Source organism: Podarcis liolepis, assembly GCF_965112155.1.
Source record: "Podarcis liolepis genome assembly, chromosome: 16".
NCBI classification, from domain to species: domain Eukaryota; kingdom Metazoa; phylum Chordata; class Lepidosauria; order Squamata; family Lacertidae; genus Podarcis; species Podarcis liolepis.
In genome coordinates, this window is record NC_139567.1 from 21,364,008 (window position 1) to 21,387,061 (window position 23,054).

The 23,054-nt window shown below is 49.1% G+C and overlaps 1 protein-coding gene across 6 annotated transcripts in view; it reads right to left on the reverse strand.

Moving 5' to 3' along the window:
* NECTIN1 (nectin cell adhesion molecule 1) overlaps nucleotides 1–22,616 on the reverse strand; it is a 193,614-nt gene extending 170,998 nt beyond the window's left edge. For 3 of the 6 annotated variants that reach the window (XM_083481067.1, XM_083481070.1, XM_083481071.1), the window contains exon 1: nucleotides 21,360–22,461. In XM_083481067.1, the coding sequence (XP_083337193.1) occupies nucleotides 21,360–21,441 (82 nt within the window). In that variant the 5' untranslated portion in view covers nucleotides 21,442–22,461. Of the gene's footprint in view, nucleotides 1–21,359 lie in introns of all 6 variants that reach the window. The other 3 variants (XM_083481069.1, XM_083481068.1, XM_083481072.1) reach the window with 3 other exon arrangements.
* Nucleotides 22,617–23,054: the final 438 nt, after the last annotated feature.

Sequence of the window (23,054 nt, forward strand, 5' to 3'; positions counted from 1 at the left end):
ACAAAAGTGTGAGGGGGGGGGGAGACAGAGGGGTAGGGCTCTGCCCCAAGGAATATACAAATAAAACAGGTAAGAAGTACAAAGAAGGGGAAGGGAAGTAGCTCAGTGTCAGAGCACCTATTCCATATGTAGAAGGTCTTGGGGGTTCAATGCCTGGCATTTGCAGGTATAGCTAGGAGAGACTCCTGTCCCCAATCCTAGAGAGCTTCTGCCAGTCAGGGAAGACAATATGGAGCTGGATGGACCAAGGGTCTCACTCAGTATAAGACAGCTTTCCTAAGTTCAAAGTAGTCAGGGAATGAATTTTTCAATTGTTTTAGGAGCAGGGCAAGAATACTAGGCCAGCCATAACAGGCAATGTTTAAGTCAGCAAGTAATCCAGTGGGGAAGGGCTGTAGTTCAAGTGGTAGAGCCCATACTGTGCATGCAAAAGGTTCCATGCTCAATCCCTGGTGTTTCTAGATAGGGCTTGCAAAGTCTCCTGCCTGAATCTCTGGAGAGCCAACAGCAGATAATGTCAACAATGGTCTGATCTGATAAAAGGCAGGTTCGTATGTAATGCAATGGAGCTCATAAAAACCTAAGAGACAATGAACTGTGATGGATAGCGTGCTGGATTTAGACCGGTGGGAGGCCTGAATTCAAATCCTTGCACAAATGATGCTCACTGGGAGTCCCCCCCCTCTCTCTCCCTCCCTCCCTCCCTCCCTCCTTCCCTGTAAACTCTTATATCATAGGAGTGTTGAGAGGATAAACTGGGGAAAGCCTGTTGCATTGCTCTGATCTCCCAGGAAGGAGTGTGGCATTTAGCAACAGCCAAGTGAATATGGAACTTTATACAGAGAGGTAGGAAAACCTGTGGTCCTCCAGAACCCCAGGGACTCCAACTCCCATCATCCCTCCTCAATGGGGCATTGATGATGGGAGTTGTACACTAATCCAGCAAAGCCTCAAAGCTACAGATTCCCTCCCCTCCCTGCTATAAAACACAATGTTCTGTCCAGGACTTATAGACTTTGACCTAATCACAGGCCTGCCTTTGATAGTATTCAAGCCCAGCACTGTTATCATTCACTTCAGGGTATAAAACAAGCCCTCTATGTACACAGCTGCGTACTGTCGGCGCCCCAGGGGCCTGGGAGCCTCGTGCAGGAGGCTCTCCCCATATAAAGTGGGATCGATTGACCTGTCAGGCTGCAGCCGCACAACCTCCACTAATTGGAATCGCAAGAGGCATGCTGTGGTGCCTCTGAAGTGGCATCAACACAGAAAATCTCAGCCGATGTCTCCTTGCTCTGGAGAGCAAGAGGACACCGGTACACAGAGAGCAGGGGTTCTAGAAGTCAGCAGAGTTCTCAAAACGGGAGGCAGGCCCAAGGAACTTTGTTCCAGCTTGAGAGCCACATTCCCTACAGGACCACCTTCCAGAAGTCACTTCCTGCCAGCAGAGCCAGAAGCACAAGTGACCCAGGCAACGAAAGCAAGCTTCTTGCTTTGTAAAAACGCATGCCACTTTCTACACATTCCTCCATCCAGACAAACAAACAGCATTGTCAGAGGTCAGGGATGCTGCCCAAGCAAACCAACCCTGTTTTCACAAGATCCAGAGTTGCAGACTATATATACCGTATTTTTCGCTCTATAAGATGCACTTTTCCCCTCCTAAAAAATAAGGGGAAATGTGTGTGCGTCTTATGGAGCGAATGCAGGCGGGAGGCTCTGCTCAGCGCTCCCTTTAAAGAGCCCCATGGAGTGTGTGTGTGGCTCTTGGGGGCTTTTCCTGAGGAGGGAGAAGGGCTGCACAGAGATCCCTCTTGCTGTCCTCCTCTGGGCAGGGGGAGCCTTCATCCTGCTACCCGGGAGAGGCTTCGCACGGCTATCTCAGAAGCCAGATCCCTCTTGCTGTTCTGGCTTCTGGGATTCAGAATATATTTTTTCCTTGTTTTCCTCCTCCAAAAACTAGGTGCGTCTTATGGTCTGGTGTGTCTTGTAGAGCGAAAAATGTGGTACTCTTAAGTTCAGGTTTGAGTACGCCTTGAGGGGCATTACAACATCCAACCGCACCAATCCACACACCCCTGGGCAGCATTTATCCATCCATCCATCCCTATAGATGGCACACCCAGTCTTAGGCAGCCCAATACAGTGGAGCAGGGATGTGGTTCACAGGCTCCAATACCCCATCGGCTCACATGGTCAATGGTCGGGGTGATGGGACATGCAATCCAGTGATACTGGGTTCTCCAACACTGCATTAGAGAAGGGGCAAATGTCTGGCCCCTAGGATTCTTCCCAGGCCAAACAGCCTCCACAGCCACACACCCTTTTCTCAGGCTACTTCCCTCACTGACCTTGCATCACATTCCCCTCCAGTGTTTTGGCTTGCCTGGAATGTGTCCTTGAACACTGATAATGCCTGTCATGTTCCTGCTGGGGAAGGAGGCTGAGGGGCATCCAGAAACAAGCCTAGTGTACTGAGATAATGTTAATGTCTGTGGCTCCTCCTACTTTTCCCTCTAGCCCCACCCTCCCCTGCCATGCAGTTTGCAACCTTCAAACTGATAAAGGTCCCCCACCCCTGTATTAGAGGAAATGAGCAATGAGTGTTGGCCAATCTTGATTCAAGGAGCTGCCAAGAGCCTAAATCTCTGTCCTGCTCACCACAGCAGCTGCCTGCATTTATTTGCATGATTCATGATGAGCAAGAGATGTCAAGGCTTGCCTGTGATTTGTTGGTCATGGTCAACCAGAGGCAGGAAGAGCTGGGCTGAGTAACTGAGCAGGGCAACAGAGCAGCGTCCTAGGACCACTTGCATCCCTGGAGACTACATATATATTATACCTTTAATGAATCAGAATGCCTAGAATGAGATGCTGCTTTTAATTATTAGTAGACCCCTGCAAATAAAAAGGAATTAATTTTTGAGATGTGCCAGGCTGGCTATGGGGAGAAGAAGGTTCATTTTCCACATCACTTGAAAGCAGCAATTATAAATCTCTCTGAAAGATGCATCTCCCCAGGCTAGCAACATTTCCCAAACTGCAGGAAAGTAGGCTGAATGGCAGAGAGGGTGACCATAACCCCCCCTTTTTTGTATTTATACTGCAGGCTCAATTTTTTATTTAAAACACAAATAAAACCTGCCCCCTGCTGTGTTTAACATCAGAGAAGAAAAGAAACAGAAGAACAGGAAGAACCTTGTGGGTCATGCATCCCAGTTTCACAGAACAGCAGGAACTGGAGATCCCTTGGGTAGCATGGGAATATACAAGCTTCCCATGGCTCCCTTCCTAGAGCAGGTTTTGACTGTACCTGTTGGGATGGACCAGGACTACAGCTCAATGGAAGAACACACACAGAACATCTCAGATTCGGTCTTTGCCATTGCCAGTTTAATACGGGATGGAAAAAACTTCTATCTGAGTCTCCCAAAGCAGTGTTTCCCAACCTTGAGTCCCCATAAGTTATTGAGTTATTGGGACTACAATTCCATCATCCTCATCAAGGATGCTGGGAGACAAGCTTGAAAAGGCTGCTTCAGAGAGACCTCCTGTCAATCAGGAGACATGTAGTGGGCTAGATCAGTAGCCAGTGGAGTGCTCTCTGGATGTTGACTCCCAACTCTCATCAGCCCACGGCCAGACAATGGTCAAGGATGATGTGCTTCCAAGAACATCTTGAGGGCATCATGTTGACTACCTCTGAGCTAAAGGGACAAATATTCCAACTTGGTATAAGACATCTTCCTATATTGAGATACTGTATACAGTGGTACCTCGGGTTAAGAACTTAATTCGTTCTGGAGGTCTGTTCTTCACCTGAAACTATTCTTAACCACTTTAGCTAATGGGGCCTCCCACTGCTGCTGCGCCGCCACCACGCCACACAATTTCTGTTCTCATCCTGAAGCAAAGTTCTTAACCCGAGGTACTATTTCTGGGTTAGCGGAGTATGTAACCTGAAGCGTCTGTAACCCAAGGTACCACTGTACTAAAAGGTAAAGTCTGCCACAGGTCACAAAACAGGTGACCAAGTTGGTTCACCAGAATGAAAAAGCATGGATTCAGTAAAATACGGACATAAGAAGAAACTGCTGGACCAGGCCAATGGTCCGTCTGTTCCAGCATCCTGTTTTCATAGTGGTCAACCTAATGCTTGTGGGAAACCTGCAAGCAGGACCTGAGCAAAAGAACCCTCTCCCCTCCTGCGGTTTCAAGCAACTGGTTATCCTCCATGAATCTGTTTAATCCTCTTTTAAAGCCATCCAAGTTGGTGCCTACTGTGGGAGGGAGTTCCATAGCTGAACTATGAGCTGTGTGCAAAAATCCTTCCTTTCATCTGCCCTGAATCTTCCAACGTTCAGTTTTGTTAGATGTCCATGAAAGAAACAACACGTTCCCCTGCCCACGTTCTCCATGCTGTGAATAATTTTATAAACTTCTATCACGTTATCTCTTACTCGTTTTTTCTCTCAGCTAAAAAAGTCTGAGATAACAGTGCAGCTGGGCTCAGTCGAAGGCTAAACAAAGCCAAATGGAAGGTTTCCAGTTGCTTATAGCTCTTCCTTTTGAGGAGAAGCTCTGAGCAGCTTAGAAGCTGGCATCCTGTGCTTGGATAGCTCAGTTGGAGGCATCATGGTGCTGATAACGCCAAGGTTGAAGGTTCGATCCCTGTATGGGACAGACGCATATTCCTGTGTTGCAGGGGGGTGGACTAGACTGTGATTCTATGATATCTAATATCCTGCTTTGCAAGCTCTGCTTAGTCCCACAATTATTTACTGAACCCACCACCTCTGGTGTTGATATGATATAAGGGGGAGCTGCCTGTGTTTTCTGCCCCCAAAGCTTATGCTCTGGGACCTGAAAACAGCTATTTTCACACTGCGTCTCGGTTTGCCCACTCTCAAGTATCTCCCCCCCCCCAGCAATTTCAGCCACAGGAAAATTTTGGGTACACTCTCCTGTGACTTGAGAGGCCCCTTGTGTGTGAAGCAAATCTGCACTCTGGAAGAAGCTTGCAAATGAGCCACGGAATTAGCTAACGTGGGAACGTTGTAAATTCTGGATGTTGTAACACTGTAAATTCATGACTGTGCAAATTCGCCGCAACCTCGCCGTCAGAGCTGCTATGATTCCCTCCTTCCCATAATTAAGTAACGATTGCACCAGGCATATAATGTATAGGTTACCAGGCACTGGGATAATCAATTCCACGATGTGTGCAGCACCAGATTAACAAGCAGGGAATTCTAAGGGATGGATTGTGCAACAAGTCTGAAATCAGTCCAGGTTTAACAGACTTCTCTACAACTGAATCAAACTGTGTTGGTTAAAGGAAATGCAAAACACAGAAAATACATCTATATTGGGTACAGAATTCAGCAAGCTGAGAATCTCTGCTTTGAATTTTAAAAAAGGAAGTTTGTAAATTCTTAAGTTTTGCTTTGCAGATTGGAGAAGACTCATCAGCCCTCCTATAATCTTCTGTTTGGGAGAACCAAAGACAGAAAAAACCCTCTTGTTGATACAGGAGGTTGTGTTTCAGTGTTGTGGACTCTTCAGGGTGTGTGATCAACTGCAAAGTGTGCAGTTAAAATAAACTTTAGTTTTAAAAAATCACTCTAAGATAAGATTTGAACTGACGGCCCACAACCTGACAGTTGGCCTCCCTCTGTCTTCTGAGGTTTCACAAGGTATTTGCCCAGACATTTTCAAGCCAATCTTCCGTCATAACCTTAAGGACTAGAAAGTTGGCAGTGGTGTGCTGCTGTTCTTTTTTCCTTTAGGAAAACAAAAGACACATTTTAGGATGATGAAATCTGTGCCTAGCAGAAATTTATCTACTTGGCAGAGGAGTGACAAACATGTGAAGACTGTCTTATTAGGAAAAATAACCTCCAACATTTCTAGGCAGCATATTTCATTAGTGGGCTTGAATGTGGACATTTCCCTATCCTCAGCCAGCCTTCCTGTCATTTAAGACCACATTTCCCCTGTGCTATTCCACAATGGATGCAGCCACTGGTCATCTTCCTTCTTCCCTATCCATTTTTTAAATATATGGATGCTTACTGTGAGACAATGAAGCATTGGGGTTAGGAGAGCAAGAAGCAAGCTGGGAAAGTCCCTAATTTCACCCTAAATATGACCTCACACAACACCCCCACCCCTCCTTTGGTAAAATGAAGATAATCCCATAGGACTACCTCACAGGGTTACTTTGAGGATTGCTCAGAAAACGCAGATGAAGCAATCTGAACATTCAAGAAATGTGTCAAATAAATAGCAAGATTCTTAGCCTGAACCTCTCCAAAGTATTAATGTGAACCAATATTACATTTTTGTCATTCCATTTACATCTTGCTTTTCTTTCAAGGACCTACATGTTTCTCTCCTGCTCCACTTTTGCATTATTATTATTATTATTATTATTATTATTATTATTATTATTATTTGAAACAACAAGCCTGCGAGGTAGGTTAGGCAAAGAGAATGTGATGAGCCCAAGGTCACTCAATGAGCTTTTGGTTTGAACCCTGGTTTCCTAGGTTCTTGTCAGAAACTGGAACAACTGTACTACACTGGCCCTATAAATGACAGCTACAAACCTAGTTGAAAACATAAGATCTACCAATGAAGCTCCACTTCAAATTCAGTCTCCTGGGGACAGTTCTCTACCAAAAAAAGAAGAAGGGCCTTTTCAGTGGCTGCCCTGGAACTTTGGAACTCTATGTTGCAAGTTGTCCATTTGGCTCCCCTCCCTTGTCAATTCTAGGAGGGCACTAGAAGACTTAGAAGACTCTAAGCACTCTTAACAAACTACAGTTCCCAGCATTCTTGGGGGTAAGCCATGGCCGTTCTAAGTGGTATCATAGCGGTTTAAATGTATGATGCGATTGTAGCCTTGGTCTCACACTTGAGAGTGACAGGGCGCTGGAAGCATGCCACCGGATCTCAAGAACTGGCTTCTGCAGAGATACGGACTAAAGTTCCCTCTCAGCCCTCGATTCGTGCCATTCACGTCTCCCTCCATCCAGCACCTCCACCGTGCAAGGCATAAAAAATGATGGACTCCCAGCATCCCTGGGAGACTTTGGCTCTCAAGCAACACAAACAGCGACCCAAATGCCAGGAAAATCAATCCCTCAAGATCCCTCTGTGCTGCGATCATCCCCTCTGGAAGGAGACCAAGATAAAGCCTGCCCTGTGACTCAGATCGTCATCTTTGGAGCTGAACTGAAGCCACACGGTCTTGCCAGCCGCAGATGCACAGCTAGCGGGCAACAATAGCTTTGTCACGGTGTTCCGAAGCTCCTCTCTCCCACTTCCCACTTCTCCAGCCTGGGCTCCGTTAGCAGGGTACTAGCCCATGCCGCACATGCCGTGGAGCCGGCGCTGTGCCCTCGTCCGCAGTCCTGTCACATCCCCGCCTGAAGCTTGATGGGCCGCACCTGGCATGGCAGAGGAAGGCGACGTACAGATGTCCCAAAAATGACCGCATTTGCAGCTTCGGCTATAAATAACACCCAGCAGGACAGCTGTGCGTCCAGCACATACCGAACTAGACACAGCCGGCTTTGAGAGGGCAAAGCCAACATCTGTGCGATGCAATGAAGACTGAAGCCACCAGAGGGGGGAAATAAAAAAGAGGCAGGAAAGAGATGGGTTGTTGTTGTTTTTTAGAGAAAAGCAAAGCTCCAGCCACAAGAAAAGAGAGAGATTAGGAAGCCTGAGGCCTGTGTACTCAGAAACAAGCACAGCGAGAAGTGGCACAACTGCACCGGCATGAAAACACGTCAGAGTTCCCAGAATGCATCTGGCCCCACGCTAACTCCAGAAGCTAGCTGTAGGTGACTGGCAAGTTTTCATCTAGCGCCACGGCAGAGGTTTATGGGGGAATTAGCAAGGATTTGATCCCCCTCCCCCTGCAATCATATTTCTTCATGGTAGCCTTAGAAATAGCCACACCCAAAATCAAGGTTGGCTCAAAACATTTTGCTGCCTGAGGCAAATGAAAGGATGGTAGTTCCCCTCCATCTACACCAAAGCTGACTGGACTGACAGCTGAATTTATTGCAACACTGGTGAGAGGGCACTGGCCTCTTCTGCATCTGAGGACAGCAGGCTAGCTAAAGGGAGCAGAGGTCAAGAGGGATACACAGCTGTGTCTCACTGCCGCCCCTCAGGACCTGCCGCCTGACTCTGCCTAATGTTAGGGCCAGCCCTGCCTGAGATGCAACATCAACAGAAGAAAAAAAAAACCCAAGGGTTAACCCTATATATGAATAGCAGTCAGGGTCCATCACTTGGCCTGTATTGGTCAGAGGACACTGAGCCCAGACAAACCTCACACCTGTCAGAATGAGAGCTCTACAGGGAAAGGGCTGTACCTTATTGGTGGAGTATATGCAGAAGGCCCTGGGGGCAATCTCCAGCCTGTGGGGGAAAGACCCTTGCCACTCTGCCTGTAAACTTGGGGTTCAGAAGCAGGATTTAAAAAGGAGATGGGCCTATGGAGGCCACAACTGCAGAGCCAATCAAAACCTGTCCATTCCCACATCTGGTGATGTCATATGCATTAAAGCCTTGAGCTGGGAAGGGAAGCTATTTGTGACTGTGTGGCCATTGATAACTTTCCTCCAGCCCCTCAATTTCACACCCAAACAGGCTTCCTATTGTATTCAGAGACACTTGCTGGCTGTTTCGGAGGAGTGGTGCTTGGGGACATCTACCAGCTGGGGAATCCGGGGCTTGCCTTTCAAATGCTTGACATCCTACCACAAAACAACCTGCTGGCATCAGATGCTACTGAAGAGCGAGCGACAGGAGACACCTGAGCTGTCAGATCCTGCAGAAAGTATAGAAGCACCGCTTCACACAATACATGAAGCCGTGAGGCCGGCGGGAGGGTCTCAAATGGGGACTCCCAGCTTACAAGGCCCAATGCCTTACTTCCTACACTGGTGTGCCGTTTCCTCTGCAAAACCCAGCAGACCAGAGTTCTTCCACCTTGGGTCCCAGAATATCACAACTCCTACTATCCCTGACCATTGGCTGAGCTGGCTGAAGCAGATGGGAGTCCAACAACATCTTGGGAGGCAAAATTGAAGAACTCGGCAGCAGACTGGGTTGTTTGCTTCGAGGGCACCACCAAGGCTGCAGGACCAGCCCGCTAGAGAACCTGGTCAGCTGGCCACCCCCTGTCCCCAGCCAGCTAGGTCCTATAAACCCCCAGCCTCAGCCCTTCCTCCTCAGACTGTGTAGTTTGTCTCATGTGTGAAGGCTCAGCCAAAGCTTGTGTTTCCTTGGACCCTCTCTGGTTCTGAATATCTGTCTGCCCTTGGTCTCCCTGATCCTCCACTGTAGCTTCTCCTGCATTTGATCTCACCTATTCCGGACCAATGTAGTGTTGTGGCTGGCTCAACTGGAATGACAACCAACCCAGCCCAGTTCCACAAACTGGCTGCCTATTGGCCTATCCCTTGTCAGTGCTGATGCACGACATGAATAATTGCTCTGGATTTGTCGTCACCAGTCCTGTATTGCGATTGATGTGTATGTTGTAATCACCCATATTTTCTCCAGCTCCTTCCTCTCCTATTTACAGTTCTGCTTTTAACACTTGGGGGAGAAATGTAACGTATGATGAGCGAATCTGTCAGTTTCCATTTCTCTCGGTTCCTTGGTTTTCTGAAGTTTCGCTTTCCCCTTCTCGACCTCTGTTTGCCAACTTTGCAAAAGCCTGTATGGAAAATCCTAATTGTGGGTGCACTTTGCATATGATGTGCATTTTGGCAAACATGTTTCTCCAGTGTAATGCATTTCTGCCATGATTTTCACTAACTGTGGACACACTTCCCCTTCATATAAAAACTGCATTACTACTACTACTACTACTACTACTACTCCTACTACTAGAGAACTGCATCACAAAATTCATAGAAGGGCGAATCTTGAAGAGCAGCCACATTTGGGTTGGCATGCTGGTTTGAAAAAGTGCTAATTAGGGAGCTTTGCATTAAAACATGATCCAAACTAATCCCACCTGCCCCCCACATCTATACTACGAGGAGACACTTCACCAACTGGACATACACTGAATTCTACCTAAAGAATCGAACAGAGGTGCTTGGCCCCATTCCCACAAAATGCAAATCCCATGGCAAAGCTGCTGCCTGGGTGGCACCACAACTGCAAGAGATTCCCGAGCTCGGCAAATTTCAGATGCCGTTGAGTAAGTGAGCTGTTTTCCCCTCCTCTATTATTTAATTAGAAAGTAGCACGTCTCTTGCTGCGTTTCCTCCATTCCCCTCTGCTCTAATGGATCTTGTTTTGCCTCGTGCAGAATGGCAAACAGATGTAAGAGTATACACACACGCAGACACACACACACACACATGCACGCACACACACACAGCCCCATAAACAAACATTGCTAAGGGAGGGGGCTGCAAGCCATAACACCAGGTGCTAAGCACCTGCAGAACAGGAAACAGGATCCGCTGGATTCGGGTGGAGGGGCTGTAAGCCTGCAAACGCATCCCATCTGCTGATGCACATCCCAAGCAAAAAATAAGCCCTGCGAATGTGCAACTGCACCGAAGCACATTCATCCCTCATCCCCCCCCCTTTCTCTCTCTCCTCTTCGGCTTCTTCCCACGCTTGAAATTGAGATTGCAAAGTCCTAGGGGCAGGGTGCTGTCTTTTTGCGCTCTGTAAAATGAGACTCACACCAATGGTGCAGTATAAAACAAAGAAAGTAATGAGTTATTACTACTACTACTACTACTATTATTATTATTATTAACCTGCCCTTTACCCTAAAGTCCTAGAGAAGGTTACAATAATTTAAAATAGGGTTTAGAACAGTTCAAAAACTTACAATTAAGATTGCTGCTAGGAGACCGCTGTTCCCATGACAGAGCCACAACTCCTAGAAAGGCTTAATAATCCATCCCTCTTCCCAGGGAACTCTGGGAATTGTAGCTCTAGGAGGGGAACAGGCATCCCCTAACAATGCTCAGCATCTGTAACAAACCACAGTTCCCAGGATTCTTTGGGGTAAGCCATGACTGTTTAATGTGGCACCATGCTGCTTGAAATATACAGCAAGAGGGGGCTTTTCTCTGCCCCACCCCTTCATCTTGGGCCTAACCCACCCACGGGGGCGCACCCATGCGGGCCAGAATATCTTGATGACACAGCACTGTTGTGCCGAACCTCTTTTCGCCTGGGGCTACAGCTGTTTCACTGAAGCGCAGCCAATGTCTGTTCCCTCCTGGCCTCCTCTGCAACCTCTCCCTGCTTATCTCCTCTCGCTATCTAGGTTTGTATGCCGCACCCCATGGGGCGCTATCTGGCTTATTACACAGCCCCTGTTTCCCTGCAAGAGAGCGGGAAAGCAGCAGACAGAAGGAGGCGAGGTGCCACTGGCTAGATCAGGCCTGGGAAAGCAGGTCACTCGGGAGCTAGATCTTCCGGTTCCTCCTCTGACTCAGCTGGGGTGCAAGACGATGCCCGCGGGAGCCTTCAGTGCTGATTAATGGCAGTGCCAAAATAAAATAATAACCATGTAGCAAGCTCCTGGGTGAGCAAGGCAGAATGAAGCCTGGGACACAGCTTCCAGACTTCGCCAAGGTCACTGGCGGTCCTGAGCCAAGGAACAACGTTCCAAGAAAGGCTGCTTCTTCATGCCCACTAAAAAAACCCTTTCCCCCATATCTCCTATCCATGCTCCAAGCACCAACCAAGCCTTGTCTCCTTGCACACGGGATCTCAGACGAAAAAAAGCAAAAATGCAATGTTTCCAATGAGATTTGGTGGGTTTCGCTCAGGATCTGACAGATGCAGCTGGGTCAAATTCTGCTTCTCCCTCTCTCTCCCCATATGGCAAAGTACTAAACCAGGCTTTGCCACAGAGTCTAGGCTTAGCAGAGAGCTGAGGCCAACCCTGGCTCTCCAATGGGAATACCTTTATGATGCACAAGTTTCCAAATGCTTGCTGGGTTCATTCATACACTCCTTGTTTAGGCAAACGCTTAAAAATGTTGCCCTCTTTTGAAAATGAATGATTCAATGCTTGTCCAGTTCTCAAGTTCATTTCTCCATCAGCCAGAGCAGACAACCAACTATAGAAGATGAGGCAAGACCATATTGGTTTGTTGTGGTTCCAACCAGTACTTGCTCCCCTTCAAGTCTAGACATTTGCCTCCGGCTGCAGCAGGGCTGGTGGGTCCTAGCAAATCCCATGAGAAGCAAAACACACACATGTTCAATGATATCCCATAAACAATGGCATCTAGTTGTATTTTTGGAGTCTGCAAGGGGAGGGAAAACACAGTTGTCATATCAACAGAGTTTTTTCTATATTTAAGATAGTCTTTCTACATCTACTGATCTACCAAAGGAGTCCTGCACTCCAAAGGAGTCTGCTGTAGATCTCTAGCTCACTGCAGGGGATTCTGGGGAATTGTTCAATGGGTCTACAATCTACCCCAGTCTAAGTTAGTAGCTGCCACCATAAGAACTTAAGATGAGCTCTGCTGGATCAGGCCAATGGCCCATCTAGTCCAGCATTCTGTTCTCACAGTGGCCAACCCGGTACCACAATGAGAAGCCCACAAGCAGGATACGAGTGAAGTAGTGTCACTCTCTGCCTCTGATAATTGAGGCGACAGGAAGCCCTGATGAGGATAGCCTTTATGCTCCATGGATCCACTTTTAAACTGGTCTACACTTGACCTCACCCTATTTAAACCAAGAGCAAAACCTACGCGTTGTTCTACATCTGCACTGATAATGGTGACAAACTGTATTTTGGACAGATATGTCCCTATTACTGACCTTTACATAGGCAAACCTCTGGCAAACTTCCAAAGAACCTCAAGGCTCAGCAGAATACAGTTTGAAATCCATTGGCCAACTTGGAGATTGACCAACTGAGCAGATAACTCTTGACAATGAACACGCAAAAATACATGAAAGCATTTTATGTGCAGCCAGGACATTGGCCCGTCCAAGTCAGCATGGGCTGCCCCAACCTTCCTCAACCTGCTGTTTGTCAAATGTTGTTGGACTCAAGGATGATGACGTTGTAGTCCAAGAACATCTAGGGGGCAACAGGTTGGGAAAGGCTGGCCTACTCTGATGGACAGGTTCTTAGGGTTTCAGCAGTCAACAAACTTCCCAGATCTGTTACCTAAGAACAGGCATCCCCAAACTCAGCCCTCCAGCTGTTTGGGGACTACAACTCCCATCATCCCTAGCTAACAGGACCAGTGGTCAGGGATGATGGGAACTGTAGTCCCAAAACAGCTGGAGGGCTGAGTTTGGGGATGCCTGCCTAAGAACATAGAACATAGGAAGCTACTCTATACTACAGACAGAGCACTGAGTCCATCTCACTTGACATGGGTGGCAATGACTTGTGGCAATTCTCTGGGGCTTTTGGTGCAGGGGTCTCCCCTAGTCTTACCAGGAGATGCCCGTGATTGAATCTGGGACTTTCTGGACGCAGCACAGAAGCTCTATCACTGAGCTGCAGCCCTTCTGGCAAAGACACAAATTGAACCAGATAATTTATATGTGCAAATCCCAGGGATACCTAGTTTGGGCTGGCTGGAGGCAACCTTCTGTTGGCTCCTATTGCCATCCCTTCCCACTCTCACCATGCATCAGCTTTTGCCAATTCCATCCCTCAACCCAAATCCTAGTCACCCTCCAAAATCGTCCTCCCAACCCTCTTCCCTAGACTGTAACAACCCCCACCAATTACACATACTGCATTGGTAGCTCATCATCCCTTGCTGGCCTGGCCTGGGCTTGCTGCTATTTGTCCCACCTCCCTTCACCTCTGCCCTGGCCATCTTGCTTAACCATTAAGTCCTCAGGGCAGGACTAGCATCATGTCTGCATCATACTTAAGAGAACCTCATGAAATTCAAATGGAGCGCAGGAGATCATTACCTTTGGGCTTTGCCCAGAGGCTCCAGCTCCTGCAAACATGCTGAGACAAGACGATTGATGGGGACAGACTATCACCAGCACCTAACACTGCTTCTCAAAAGCTTGCCCTGGCTGCCATTATACTATCAGGCTGGATTCAAGGTTCTTCTATTAATTTAAAAAGGTAAAGGACCCCAACAGTTAAGTCCAGTCGCGAACGACTCTGGGGTCGCAGTGCTCATCTTGCTCTATAGGCCGAGGGCGCCGGCGTTTGTCCGCAGACAGCTTCCGGGTCATGTGACCAGCATGACTAAGCCACTTCTGGTGAAACCAGAGCAGTACACAGAAACGCCGTTTACCTTCCCGCTGGAGTGGTACCTATTTATCTACTTGCACTTTGGCGTGCTTTCGAACGGCTAGGTTGGCAAGAGCTGGGACCGAGCAACGGGAGCTCACCCCGTCGAAGAGATTCGAACCACCGACCTTCTAATCAGCAAGCCCTAGGCTCAGTGGTTTAGACCACAGCGCCACCCGCATCCCTGATTCTATTAATTTACACGGCCCTTAGTAACCATTCCAGATCTCTTACATCCCCATTGAATCACTGAGGCCTTTGGGGGAGTCACTGTATGTGGTCCCCCATTGCTCAGATGCATGGCTCCTAACCAGTGTTAGAAACTCAAGATATATAAGCTAGGCTCCTTAAATTAAGGCTGCAGTCACCAAAACGGAATGCCTAGTTGCCATTTGGAGGCAAAACAGCTCTAAAGCCTTATTTTTCAAATGATGGACTGACTGTGATTGATTATCAGTTAAACATCTGGCTAGTTCAGATGACAACCTTGAGCTGGGTTAAGAACTTTGAGTACTTAAAGAAGAAAAGTTACTTTATCCAGGGACAGTCCACATATATATTGGCCTATTCCAACCTTTTTTTTCTTAATGGTGACTGCTCCTGCTCAGGCTGCACAGAAAAAGCAATTTGGTTCCAGAAATTCCTTCTGACTGTGCAGATACGTTATAACTGATAGAATTCTACATTAGTGTGTGAAACAGTGTGCTTTAGTGGCACTTGGGACACGGTGGCGCTGTGGGTTAAACCACAGAGCCTAGGACTTGCCGATCAGAAGGTTGGTGGTTCGAATCCCCATGACGGGGTGAGCTCCCGTTGCTCAGCCCCTGCTCCTGCCAACCTAGCAGTTCGAAAGCACGTCAAAGTGCAAATAGATAAATAGGTACCGCTCTGGCGGGAAGGTAAACGGCGTTTCCGTGTGCTGCTCTGGTTCACCAGAAGTGGCTTACTCATGCTGGCCACATGACCCGGAAGCTGTACGCCGGCTCCCTCGGTCAATAAAGTGAGATGAGTGCCGCAACCCCAGAGTCGGCCACGACTGAACCTCATGGTCAGGGGTCCCTTTACCTTTACCTAGTGTGTGAAATCAGTCCAGGTCCAAGGATCCCCAGATGGTGGAGATGTCAGGTGCCATCTTGGCACCCAGACATCTTCACTTGGTCTCAAAGCGGTTGAAAGGCTGGTGCAAAATGCACCTGGCCCCTGGCTAATTTCAAACACTGCTATGATCCAGCAGCATGGTGGGCTCAGTTCTCAGGAACGATTGAGGTCAGATGGGCCCTGTCCCTGTTAAACTTCCAGCGCTTACTGAATAATTTGTTTAAGAATAACCTGTTGGATCAGGCCAATTGCTCATCTAGTCCAGCTGTGTTCTCATGGTGGCCACCCAGACGTCTGTGGGAAGCAGCACCTTCCTCCAACAGGCTTTTAAAATGTCACCTCCTCTGTCAACATCCAGACTGTAAACTCGTTGGGGCAGGGACCTGCCTTCTGCTTATGCCACGCTGTAAAAGCCACAGCACCGGGATGACATAAATAACCATCATCTTCCAACTGAGCTCAGTGCTGAAAGTTCCCAGTGACTCCCTGACAGGAACACACCCCACCGCTGTCACTGACAAGGCCTGGTGTTATTTTGACCTCTGCATATTAATCAGGGATTAACATGAGGTGGGGATCAGCCCTCAAACCTGTTTTACTTTCCTCAGCACTGCCCTGGTACATGGGAAGTAATGATAATAATACAGGATGGACCCTGAGCATGTGCAAAGTGCCTTTCCGCATACCAGTCAGTAAGCAAAGCTGGTTCTTTTGCTGAAAATTAAGGGCACTTGCTTCCAGGCAGGGCTGCGGTCCAGCATCTCTCTGAATTAACTACTGATGATAATCACTTATGGTTTGTTCAGGAACTTGAAAGAGTGTGTTTATTTAGTGTTGGAGTCCAGCGTTTTCCCAAGGCTCCAAGGAGGTGACAATTTCCCTTGTGCTGCTTATAACAACTGCAGCCAACAGCAAACAACTGCCACCTTTCCTTTCAAGGCCCTCAAAATGATGGCCAGGGAAACTGGGGTGAAGAATTCCACTCTCCCCTGTAAGATTGCAAGTTCTCGTAGGAGCTGGATCTGAGCTCTGAAGCTCCAAGGGTTAAGGCTAACTGTTTTGCTGGGTCAGTCGGACCCACCAGACCCCCAACCCTGCGCACACAATGCAGAGACAGCCTGTTTCCCTTACTCAGCACATCTCATGCCCAGGCCTCACCACAAGCCTCTACTTGTGTTGTGTAAACCCAACTTCAAAGGAGGGAGGAGGGGAGAGGGGAAATAAATGCAGCTGTCAATTGAGTCTTACAGTCCAGGGGAGATCCTAGCTAGAAGGTCCTTTTGGCTCAAAGAGAAACGCCTAAGCAGGAACTCCAATCCCATCTTTTTTAAAATATATGGAATCTGGTTTTTGCTTCTGTTCTGCCATTTTACTGCTGTTGATGATGAAGTTTTCTGCTGCGCATGATACTGGCTTTTTTAATCTCTGCAAACACAGGGACTTTTTTGGTTTTTGCAGGCTTGTTCCTAAATTCCTAGTGCATCACCTATACCAGGATATTCACTGGTGATATTATTATATTGTATGGTTTTAACAGAGTGGCCCAAAGCAACTTCCATTAAAACCAATTGTAATGTGGGGTGGAGAGGTGCAGACACGCAGCAGAAAGTAGCAGTGTAAGTCACTTGGAGATCTTTTAGGTAACAAGCGACTGGAAAGTTTAATTAATTGCAAAAACTTTGCTGTGATTTCTGCATTGCAGGGGGTTGCAGTGATGAACCTTTGGGTCCCCCCCCCAGCCTTGCAAGTCTATGAGTCTATGAACAGTCCACTGTCTCTCAAGACAGACGGAGCAGTCATCTTCAAAACCATCACACATTCTTAGACTGACTGTTGGTCTGCTCCGAGTGCCATGAACAGTGCTTTCCCCCATTGTACCCATTTCCCTGACAGGCAAGTAACAAAACTGTTCATCTTTTTTAAAAGCTTCTTTTTAAGAGCATCGCACCCAGCAGCCCTGAGTGGTTTGTCATCTTGCACCCCCACTCCACTCCCGGATGTTTCAGAGTATTAAATAGTCAGACCTGCGTCTCGAGTCATCCAAACGTGCCACAGCCTGCTATAAACTCTGCAAGGGAAGGGAAAGTACGCAGGTTGCATCATAGATTGCAGGAGGCAGATCCGCAATGGGTACTTGAGCCGACCATACTAAAGGCACATTTACGGAACAGGATACAGTACTGCTTTTTTTTTTTCTTAAGGGGATCTTCCATCACTTTTATGGCATATATATATAGATCCCCTTTATTAGCACAAGAGAAAAAAGCAAATATTGTAATAAGGTGCGGCAGGAAAAACCGAGAAGTAGTGAGAGTAATATATCTATATCCCCATATTGAAGGGATGCATATGAACAAGAGACTGCGGAGAAAACACTTAAAGACAGCCTGATGATTCCATTGCAGCCCGTCTGGTAAGAGAAGGAAGATTCACTCTGTCCAGGGCATCAGGCCAGGAAATAAGGGGGGAGGGGAGCAAGGTGAATTAAAAGAGTGTGCTTTTGACCTGGGAGAGAGCTGAAAATAATAATCATGCACTCTTAAATCTCTTCTCCCTTTCCCCCCACTCCGTAATGTGCAAGATTTCCACACCACAAGTTTCATCACATTCATATAAGCATCACCTCCTCGCTACTGTTAACTGCTGGACACCCCAGCTGCAGGAAGTTTCCAAAGCAAAGGTCTCTTTCTCCTGAGCTGCTAGCACTGGCTTTTCTTGAAATGCAAGTGGGGTTCCTCCCACCGCACCCCAGAATCAAGGAAGGGAGCTAATAGATGAGCCTGCTATATCATAACCAGGAAATGCCATAGAAATATATCATTCTGCTCCTGAGACCAGATGTGGTCTTAACTGCCCTTGTGAGCTAAACTGCCACAGACATCAGCATCTACGGTGCTCTGAGACACATGCCAGAATGAATGAATGCTCAAAGTGGCACAATGTGGACTAGCATGATGCTGCAGCACAGCCACATGAGACCTCTGGAGTAAACATTCTGTCCTCATCCACAACTGAAACAAAAGCCTAAGGAAGTGGGGTTTATTTTACTATCAGAATACAAACTACACCTTTCTAACACATAGGTATAAACAATTGCTCACCTAAGTAACTACACTTGCTCACAGTCACTCTCTGTTATCTTCGCTTCTCCCCACTTCTCTCTTCTTTCTCCCCCACCCCCGCCTATCAACATTTAGACTGTAGGCTCCTTGGGGCAAGGACTTTTCCCTCATATAAAACTTACAGCACCATGTATGTGGATGGTGTTGTCCAAATGCAAAAAAAGAAAGAAAGAAAGAAAGAAGAAGGAGGAGATTTGGGTGCTGGGAAGAGAATTTAAGAGTGACATCCATGACTAAATATGGGCTGGGTGGATTGTAATACTTTGCTCCCATCAAACTCTCGGAATGCATATCTGCAAGCAGAAACCCCTTCACTTCAAGATTCTGCAAATAACTGTGTGAAAACCCCTGAGAACTTTATTCAAATTTAACATATGCAGTTCAAATTCCAAGTGGCATTCTGGTCCCAGATATCCCATTCAGCTACTGCATTGATAAACCCATGCGTATGTGTTTGAGTAGGCAGATTTCAGTCAATTTCTTGAGCCTAGGAAGCAACAGTTAAAAGCTTTTGGAACACAAACATCACACACTCCCCACACCACACCCCCGCTCTTAAACACACAATATTCCCAGAAAGCATGCTTGCATAATATTGATTCTTTTTCCTTGGCAAGGAAGTTTGGGGGGGAGAGAGAGACAGAGAAAGAGAGAGGGAGAGAGATTTCAAAACCGTGGGTGCATGTGTTAAGTATTTTATTGAGCTACCAAGACATAAAGATATATATATTTGGAAAGCAAGAGCCCACTCAGATTACTTCATGGATTTGATTCCATTCACTGAAGTTTACAAAAGAAATTTGCCGAAGTTTTGGGGAGCATGGAGTTAGAGCCCCCCCCCAACGCAAATTCTGACAACACCAGTGTCTCACCTGCTGGCCTCCAGTCCTGAGGTTCAAAATACTTTTTTTAAAATAAACCCTACCTAAATCATCCACCTGCCTCTGGAAAACTAACATCCACTTTAGAAGTCCATGACATTCCCAGTCCCCCTCTCCTCAGATTTAAAACTTATGATCCAAATCCTCTTCTCCTGCCACAACTCTGGGATTGGGCCAAGAAAACCAGCTTTCAGAGCAGCCTCTCTTTCAATGCAAGGAACACTAGGGACTAGCAGCTTAAAATCCTCTATGGAAGGAGTTCCAAGGGAAAGACTCCCTTTCCATCAGCTCGTTCCTGGGGATTGCCTCCTATGAGATACTGTTAGGCCACCCTGCTGGTCCTAGGTGAGAAAGGATGGGGTCACTACCAACTGCTGTGTGCTTTGAAGACTCTGGATCCCACTTCCTACCCTCCCCTTAGCTTCCGCCCATCCTCAGGCCTCAGTTCAGCCTGCCCCCTGCTGTACCAGCAGCAGCAACACTGCTACAGAGAGCCAAGCCAATAGACCTCTTTGCCAACTGCCACTCCGGCGGGCACCAAAAAGCCAGCAGTGAACATGGACTCGGAACAGGCTCCCACCACAGCTTTCCTCCAGCGACCCAGCTGCTTGCAAAAGGAAAACCCCTCTGGGTTCTCCAGCCCCTTGCAAACTGTGGGCACTCACTTCCCTGCACATTTCTGGAACTGAACACTCAGTGGTAGCAGCAGCAGCTGTATCCTCCCAGAGCATCTTTCCCCTTTTATTGCCCGCTGCAGTGCTCCCTCTCCAAAAGGCAACCCCTCCCACTGCAGCGCACACACACACACACACACACACACACACACACAGCTCCTTCCTACCCCTGCAAGACAAGCTGGGCACGGCAGACTTGGGGGCAGTGATACACAAACTTGCACATCTTCCTTGCAGGGCGGCCAGTTGCCTCCACAGCCCAAAGAGATAAACCTCCCAGCAAGACCTCCCCCAAAAACCACACTTGGATTTCCTCCTGGAAGACGGTTTTCCATTAAGGGCGCTGACACACAATCGGCTTGGACTTCCCGTTTTTTCTCCAAGCCTCTGTCTCCAGCTTCCCCAGGAATCATCCTGCACAGCCACCTTGTTTCTTCTCAGGATATGTGTGTCCCCTCTCAATCCACAGCTGGATTAACCCACTGCATGCAAAGCTGACAAAAGCACAAAGAGGAGGGTTTTTTTCTCTTTTCAGTTGGGGAAGAGTGGGCAAGGTGGGTCAGCTACCCAGCTGGGCACAGGAAATTAAAAAGAAAAAAAGACAAGATCGTACCAAGAGACAGCGCCTTCCCTTTTTCTGCTCCCTACCAAGAGTCAGGCATAAAGGAGAGAGTTGCAGGAAAAGGGTGTATATTAGGGCATCTGTACCCTGCTGGCTGGGCATCTATCAGAACCAAGACGTATTCTGTCAAGGGTGGGCGATGGAAGAAGCGCGGCATTCTCTACCTTTGGACCCAGAGAACACACCTAGGGCGTTGGAGGGCACAGTGCTGGAGCAAGCTAGCCTTCCCAACTGCTGCGCTCTGGCAAAACCAGGGTAGCACTCGTGCCCTGTAAACCCAGCAGGTGAAGGGAGCTGGTAGTACCTCAGGTGGCCAAGACTGGGTTTTTATTTAAAAAATAAACAGGCACTGGCTGGCAGGAGCCAGCCTGGCACCCGCTGGCATCCAATGCCCAGTGTCTTTAATACCCCTTTCTTTCCCCATGCCACCAGGACAGCTGCCCACCCTCTCGCCATACTCGTGCCACCACCATCACCTGCTCCAGACCAAGGCAAACCTTTCCTCCAGTTGCCCAGCTCAACTTTCTCGGTCTCCTATACAGAGATCCCGAGACACACAGAGACCGAAGGTAGCTCCACCAAGGTAGCTCCACCGGAGAACCATCGTTCTTATGAGAGGCACGAAAAAGAAGAGAGCGTCTTGTTCAGACGATCGCTCACCTGGGACGTAGGAAAGCGCCGTTAAGCAAACTCCGGTAGTCCACCAGCCCCCAAACCAGCCCTTCTGCAGTTTCCCGGCCATCGGGGAGAGAGTTCCTTAGGTTGCCTGGTTGGCGATTCAAACAAAGACGAAGCGACGCCGAAGGTGCGGATCGAAAAGCGAAGAACCCCCCACGCTAGTAGCATCAATCGGATCCGCTGCCAAAAAAGGGCGGCCCTTTAAAAAATAAAATTACGGGTCCCGGAAAGGGCTAAAGGGGGAGTACAATATCCACCAGAGGAAATCAAGCCACACACGCCCCCCAAGTTGCTTGCCGAGACCGCGCCCTCAAAGCTCTCCTTTCCTGGGGCGGTCCTTGGCGACCCAGCCGCTTGCCAATCGCCCCCTGCGCTCTCCAAGGCCAGCCCAGTCCGGTCGTCTCCTCTGGGATCGGGGGCCAAAGCTGGCACAGAAACGAGGAGGCAAGCACGGAGGGCGAGAAAGGAGAAGACCGCCTCCTCCTGGGCTGCTTAGACCGGATCCTGGCGACAAGTCATCTCCCGATGCTCCGGACACCCCTCGTGCGGCGAGGCGGCACAGCCTCCGACCAGGGATCGGCTTTGCCCCGCTTTCTCTCCCTCCTTTCTCTCGCTTCCTTCCTTCCCTCCCCCCTCCTCTCTCGCCAGCCACCGAGCCGGATCCCCCGTGGCTTTGGGGCTTTTCTGGGACTGAAGAAGAGAGCGAGCGCGGTCGGATCCTGCGAGCACGTTGCTGTTGCTCCTGCTGCTGTTGCCGCCGCACGGCGATCAGAGGGCCCCGGCGCGGAACAAAGTGCTCCAAACAAGCTCCATGTCTCGCAGATCCCAGCTTTCGGCGAACCCCACGGCAGGCGGGAAGGAGGAGGAGAGGCGGCGGCAGCGGCGGCGTCGGATCGCCGCGATTGGGACTGGCGAGAGCACTCCGAGGAGGCTGGAGCGGCGAAGAGGGCGGAGAAGGACGACGACGACGAGGAGGAGGAGAGCAGCGGCTCCTCGCTGCAACATCAGCACCGGCGAGAGGCGCCTCCCTTTCTCTGGGCAGCCTCGGCTTGCTCTGAGCTGGAGCAGGGTGGCCAGCCGGAGAGCCGCGGCGGGGGCGCGCCTGCGCGTGCACCCTCGCCCGCAAGCGCGCGCGAGAGAGAGAGAGAGCGGGGAGAAAGGGGGAGAGGAACGGAGCGCGCGCTCTCTCACACACACAACTCCCACCCGAGCCCCGCCGCTGGATCCCCGGGCCCGCCCCCCGCGGCTGTGATGTCACAGCATGCAAAACAGCAGGCGGGGCGCCGGCGTTAATTCTCCGCGAAAGGGGCGCGTGCGCAGTGCCGCGCGTTCCTCCGGCGTCCGTCTGGTGCGGTCGGAGAGGCTCGGCGGGGCAGCTGCACGCTTCCCGCCACTCCCCCTCCTGCCCCCCACGCGGTTCGTCTTTTCCTCCTTACCCCTGCGGTCCTCCCCTCCGTCTTTTCCCTCTTGCAGCTCAGGAGCTGCTGCTGCATGGTCCATGGGTACTAGCCCAGTGTTGTCGACACGGGCTGGCAGCGAGTGGCGGTCCCGGGTTTCAGATCAGTTCGGCATTTCCCACCAGGAGACTGGGTAGTAGGGACAGCTGTGGCGCTCCAGGACTACAACTCCCATCGCTGCTGACACTCGGCAGTGCTAGCTGGGGCTGATGGGAGTTGG